This window comes from Amphiprion ocellaris, chromosome 9 (genome assembly GCF_022539595.1).
Source record: "Amphiprion ocellaris isolate individual 3 ecotype Okinawa chromosome 9, ASM2253959v1, whole genome shotgun sequence".
In the NCBI taxonomy this organism is placed as follows: Eukaryota; Metazoa; Chordata; class Actinopteri; family Pomacentridae; genus Amphiprion; species Amphiprion ocellaris.
Genome location: NC_072774.1, coordinates 13,877,724 through 13,883,966, shown reverse-complemented (window position 1 = coordinate 13,883,966; position 6,243 = coordinate 13,877,724). Strand labels below are relative to the sequence as shown.

At 40.4% G+C, this 6,243-nt stretch overlaps 1 protein-coding gene across 1 annotated transcript; it reads left to right on the top strand.

The window, feature by feature from the left end:
* LOC111577930 (uncharacterized) lies at positions 1-5,610 on the top strand. Its single transcript, XM_023284458.3, has 5 exons — positions 1-227; positions 565-672; positions 747-896; positions 2,510-3,139; positions 4,301-5,610. Exons 1-5 carry the CDS (start codon positions 182-184, stop codon positions 5,188-5,190), a joined length of 1,824 nt encoding a protein of 607 aa, XP_023140226.2. The 5' UTR covers positions 1-181; the 3' UTR covers positions 5,191-5,610.
* Positions 5,611-6,243: the final 633 nt, after the last annotated feature.

The following is a 6,243-nucleotide window of genomic DNA, read 5'->3' as shown; positions in this document are numbered from 1 at the left end:
TCAGTCATGGCAGCTGCCAGTGAGACGCTCCTGAATCCCGACAGTTGTGGATGTTTCAGAGACATTTAGCGAAATAAAACGAGAGCCAACGGCGGACAGATGCTGTTTTTTTTTTATTATTATTATCAGAGCCACGATGGAGTAACAAGCCGGCGGCGGGGAAACTTGTGATCTGTTCTGGATGGAACCGACGGGTCTACAAGACGTTTTCAAATGTATAACACTATGTAAGCAAACACGAAGCCAAAAAAAATGTCACTTACGAGGCTTTATGCTAGTTTAGTCTGCATGACGGTTTGCTAAGGTTTAGCTACACACCGAGACATCCTTCATGACCAACGTTACAGCCTTTAAGGTTTTTTCGATGAATGTCCGACCCTGCAACGCCTACGTCTACTTAAAATTCAAAAACATCTGGATGTGCTCACATGGCTGCGTTGGTTTAAATGTGGAGTTGGTGGGTCTGAATGGACAAACTAGATGGAAGCTAGTTACACAACATGCATGGTATAGCTTACCTGAAAGCAGAAGGCTTCAACAGTCTGCCTCTTGTGTCTTATGTAGCCATTGCAGCAATGGAGGATATTGGTCTCTCTCCCAAACCCACCAATGACCCCCCAGTTCACAGACCCACAGTCTCTGAGACTTTCGGGCTGCATCACATCCCAGCAGGTAGGTACGAGCTCAGGAACTGCAGCGGGTAATGTTGACAACAAAGTAAATGCACATGTGCCTTCCTTTGTCAGACCATCTGCAGGTCAGTGATGCGAGCAGGAAATCTGAGGTGGACAGAGATGGAGCGTCGAGGATAAGTTCCCAATCTGTGATCACAGCAGAGTCTCAGATGATTCCCCAGTTTCCTTTACAGATCCCTTCACCTGTGGGTGCTGACACTAGTAAGTCACAGCTGGTAAACTCCTGTTAATCGTGCATTTAACCACTACACCAGTGTTTTGAGGGAGCACTCTCTTATTTAGATAAAAGCACAATGTCATCAGGTTTAACTTATTATTTTGAATTTGTCTTGCAGTATAGATCTGTTCACCTAAGCTACTCAAGGATATTGAGGCAACCATCCGCAACAACTATCTGCTGACTGTTTTTAATGTCCACATATTAAATGAAAATTAATTTCAGGTGTTTACAGCAAAAATAAAAATTAAAAAAAATCAACAGCAGCATCAAAATCTAGTGTTTAGGTTTTTGCACATCATGGTATAAAAAACTGGAATTTTCACCAAATGACTCGAAAAACCCTATTTGGGAAGATTCTAGAATTATTGAGGTGATTTTGAAGGGGAGGACATGAAAAAAGCTGGTTCAGACCTTTCTCATGTGGTGGAATTCTGACAGAGGAATCCAAAATAGTTTTTTTTTGCTTTGGATGACACTCAGATCAGGCTTTGCTTTCATCATAAAGAGCTTTGTGGTGCTGATTTAGATGGTCTAAAAAAACTAGTTGTGTAGCTAAAACACTTTCATACAAACAAATCTTTTTGTAACCAAATCTTCCTTTTTAGTGTTTTTCTAAAGCTCTTTTTTTCTTTTGCAGTGCACATATGTATCCCTCGTAAAGATTTTTAAAGAAACAGTGTATCCAAATAGTGTCAAATCAGAGTAAGCTGTGATCTCAGACAAACTTGACTTGTACATTATTCAGAGAAGATGAAAATCATGCAAAAAAAAATTGTAGCATGATCTGTTGAGTTAATCTGCCTTACTTCACGTTCATGTGCACATTGCAGTGTTGATGCTGAAACGATACATTGTGCAGCCCTAATATGTATATAGTCTTGATAAGAGCCATGCATAACTGTATCAAAAAGGTGACATATACTATTGAGATACTAAGAAAAAAAAGCTAATGAGTAAGATAGGAAAAATGGGTTTCTGAGTTTAATTTAAGTGCCAAATGTACCACTTTCTGAATGATGTCACACAGGATGTGTTTATGATTAAAATACATTTGTGAACCTGTTCTTCCTCCATCCTTAAGTGTACAAACTAACATCAGAATATTGTTTTTCTTCAAAACACATTCTAACTATACCCCAACTGTTATTGGGTTTTTTTGAGGCCAATATCAGTATTTGAGAGTTTAACTTGAATGATAGCAGTTTATGCAAATTGCTGTTTATACAATCTGCGATATATTCATATTTGCACATTTTAATTATCACGTTTTTAGAATCCTAACACATCCTATCAGACCTGATGCTCTCATGCCAGAAACTGCTTTTTTTCTAAGCAGAATTTCCATGTAGAAGAGATATCATCCCAGACAGGGTGACACAAGAGATGATTCAAAAATAGGTTACCAGTTTTGGTCTATGGATGCATGTATTCCAGTTTGAACGGGAAAGATTAATGTAGCTCAGTCATCACTGAAATATTTATTTGGAATGCTTTTGAAAACTCAAAATGTAATTTCTGACAGAGCCTGTGTATCTCAGACTTCCACTTCCAATAATAATGAAGCTTTTTTTCTCCTGTTTGTTTGTTTTTACAGCACTCCTTAATACAGCTGCCAAAAACGGAAACACTAATTTGGATAAGGTATGCGCAGCGAGAGCCAAAGTCAAAGTCACAGATCCATTCAAGTGGAAGCAAAACAAGCAGAAACAGCTGAGAATGGAGGGAAAAGCATATGTAAGCAAACGCAAAAAAGACGGCGAGATTGTAACCAAGCAGTCCAGAGCAATGGGACCAAGATGCACCTCGAATGCATGCAAAAAGGCATCGAACCGGCTCTGCAGTGAAATCACAGAAGAGGCGAGGAAGAGAGTGTTTGATGAATTCTGGCAGCACATGAACTGGTCTCAGAGAAAACTGTATGTGGCAGGACAAGTCGACCGCGACCCTGTGGAAAGATCTCGGGCGGTGGGCTCGCAGTCTAGGAGATCGGTTTCACTACGTTATCACTTGATGGTGGAGGGCAAAAGGAAGCAAGTGTGTAAGAATATGTTCCTGTCCACGCTGGGGGTTGGAGAGTGGTCTGTGCTCAACTGGGCGCAGAGAGGAATCAAGAAAAAGACAGAATCAAATGAAAACAAGTCAGAAAAGCGGCTGCCTGTGCCTCGGTGCCCACAGTGGATCCCTGCTCCTATAGCTCTCAGCAACACTATGGAAGTTACTCGGGGTGAGTGGATTTTCTTTAGTCCTGGTTGATTTACACAACATGTTTGACCAGTGTTTTGCTGCCAATTGCTGGTGTTGTTTTACGGCACTGTAAATTGAATGTCTTTAGATTTATACCTGCTGGATTCACAAGTAATTTGAAGATGTTGACCAGAGGTGGGTTTTTTTTCACATTTTTTTAGCATTCCCACCTGAAAATTTTCAGATTTAGTCAATAAAAGCTCCACAATTTTGTGGCCAAAAGAAACAACCCTGGGCTCTTTGGATAAGAGACGCTTGTGGATTGGCTCTAAAGATTCTCAAATGCAATTCCATCAAATTTGATGCAAGAGAAATGAAGCACAACAGTTACATCTATTTCAGTCACAATAGCACTAGGCAGTGTCTTCTCTAAATTTGTTATAACAACAGATACAGCCACCTCCAGGATGGAAAGAGTTAATTAGACATCAGGCTACCCTCTAATGGTCAACCAAAAGTTGGTCAGTGAGAGGAGTGATTGTCAACCAAGTTTTGATTGTTCAATTGGTTGCTGGAAGAGAAAATCGATATGGAGTGAAAACAGTCAGTTACAGGCATACACTGTCCTTTACAAAGTTGGACCTTGTGGTTTTTGGATGGTATTTACTTATTTAAATCAAAAGCATGGCATCTTTTCAGAGGTTGAAGGACAGTAAAGGGTTATGAGCAAACTCACAATTTGTACTTATGCTGGTGTTGCTGCTACTCGCATTGTGCTCGATATAAGCTACAGTTTTGTACTTTTTCTGTAATGTAGCACAGTGTAAACAATCTTAGCCTACTTCCAACATTTTAACTCAGCCCTGGAGCTCAAGTCATACTTTGATGCCCCTCAATAATATATATTTATAAAATTAAATGAATATAATGAAGATGCAATGACTTGTTGACTCGTGGCTTGAATTGACAACTAAATTCGACTCAAACAATCTTTGCTGGAGGCATCCCCAACTTGACAAATATTTGATAATAACTGGTTTTGAAATATGCTGCAGCCCTACTTTTCACTTTAAGCAACCTGAGAATTAGCGCCATTATCTTCCACTTCTTATGTTCACACTTAGCCGCTGTTTTTGCAGGAACAGTGTGGTGTATCACAGTAATGTCTTGTGCATGTTAATGACTATCCCTGTTTTTTCAGAACAAGTGAATCCCACTGACAAAGAACCAGAGGGGCCAATCAGAAAGAAATCCAGAGTGGCCAAGCCGCTAACATGGAAACAAAATCGACAGAAGCAGCTTAGGATGGAAGGAAAACCGTACATCAGCAAGCGGAAGAAAGACGGTGCAACTGTAACTAAAGCTCAGAGAACAATGGGACCAAGATGCACATCCAGCGCCTGTAAAAGGGCATCAAACCGCTTCTGTGCTGACTTCAGTGAAGAAGCAAGAAGCCAACTGTTCACTACTTTCTGGCAGTGTATGAACTGGGCTCAGAGAAAGATCCACGTGGCTGGACTAGTCGACTGCAATCCGGTGGAAAGAACCCGAGCACCGTGGACACAGTCGAAAAGATCAGTGTCGATGCGATACCATTTGTTAGCCAACGGTGATAGAAAACAAGTGTGCAAAAAGATGTTCCTCTCCACTTTGGGGATTGGAGAGTGGTCAGTGCTTAACTGGGCACAAAGTGCATCCCAGCTGGACAATTCCGCGGAAAACACTACGAAGCGAACACAGAGGAAGTCTCGTAAAGCCTCAGAGCATGTTTTCCTGAAGGAGTTCCTCGAGAGTTTACCCAAAGTGCCCTCTTACTGCTTTGGGACGTCCGTGTCTAAGCTGTATCTCGAGCCAGTCTTCTCAAACATGTCGGAGGTGTACAGGCACTACTACAACCACTGCTTAGAGAAGAAGGCGACGCCGCTCTCTCGGCAGGTTTTCTGTGCCGTATTTAAAAAGATGGATTTAGGACTGTGCGACTCTAAAAAGGATCAGGCTTTTTCTTTTGGTACAACAGGAAATATATTTAATGAGCTCTGGGAGGAATACTGTATGGAAAGAGGAGCTCAAGCAGAGAAAACTGGTAACTAGTAGAGGAGGATAAATGTTGGAGATCATTGCTATGTTATTACCAGCTGAGTATTCCTCCATTCAAACAACTATACTTAATGATCTTCATTATCTTCCATTAAGCACAGGTAGTTGTTGTTTTTTCAGCAGCCCAACTGTCTCCACGCAGCTGAAACAGTTGTTTGACCTAAGTGTAATAATTTAAGCACTACATCCGTTTTGTCCAAGTTGCTCCTTTGAAATTTAAGTTATTTTGAGACTCTTTGTCAGCCATCAAATGGCATCACTGCAGAATGTGTAAAAGAATTTACTAAAACATTCATGTGCCAATCTGCTGTTGTGAATGTCAGTGAATGTGAATGCTCAACGTGTCTGAAAGGACTTGAAACTGCTCAAAGTATTTATTTTTCCTTGTGAATTAAATAGGAACACATAACCGAAGCACTTTGCAGAATCCTTTCGGAGTAAGAGCTTGATTCAAGGAAACGTTTTTTTGAACTGATGTGTGTGCATGTCCTTCTACACTGGTTTGAAAGGGTCATTTAGGCCCCTCACACCCTGTAGCCTTTTAAACATGACTAGTCCAGTGACATTTAGCTGCAGTAGCGTTGGTGTGGGACTGCCTTTCAGGTATATGACCATATCAAGATAGGTGTATCGAGAACATTTATGGTAACTCAGCAGTTTGATCCTTGTTTATGTCCATCCAAAGTAAATGCTAATTAAGCCAACTATTACTACATAATTTAATGTAATTACTTACCTGCTTTAACACAATCAGAGCCATTTATTGCTGTATACATACTACGAATGTACAAAAGGACATTTGACCACCAAATCACCCTGCTGTAACAATATATTTTTTCCTTCTATGTATATATATATATATTGACAGTTTTTGTAATTCCGGACCACAGGATTGTCACAATGCACACTAATCATCACTCTGCCCTGCAAAGATAAGTATTTTCTGTGTTTAGTTTCAGAGGATTGGCTTGTCACCTCAGATATAGTAGTAACAGTGTGACACTACCAACATTGAGGTTATGGATTTGATTCCTGTTGCATCAATGA

Bases quoted from the DNA above. Each gene is read 5' to 3' on its own strand.
- LOC111577930 (XM_023284458.3), top strand. From the start codon at position 182: ATGGAACCGACGGGTCTACAAGACGTTTTCAAATGTATAACACTAT. The intron at 673-746 runs GTAGGTACGAGC...TTCCTTTGTCAG, and splicing joins GCTGCATCACATCCCAGCAG to ACCATCTGCAGGTCAGTGAT. The intron at 3,140-4,300 runs GTGAGTGGATTT...CTGTTTTTTCAG, and splicing joins CACTATGGAAGTTACTCGGG to AACAAGTGAATCCCACTGAC.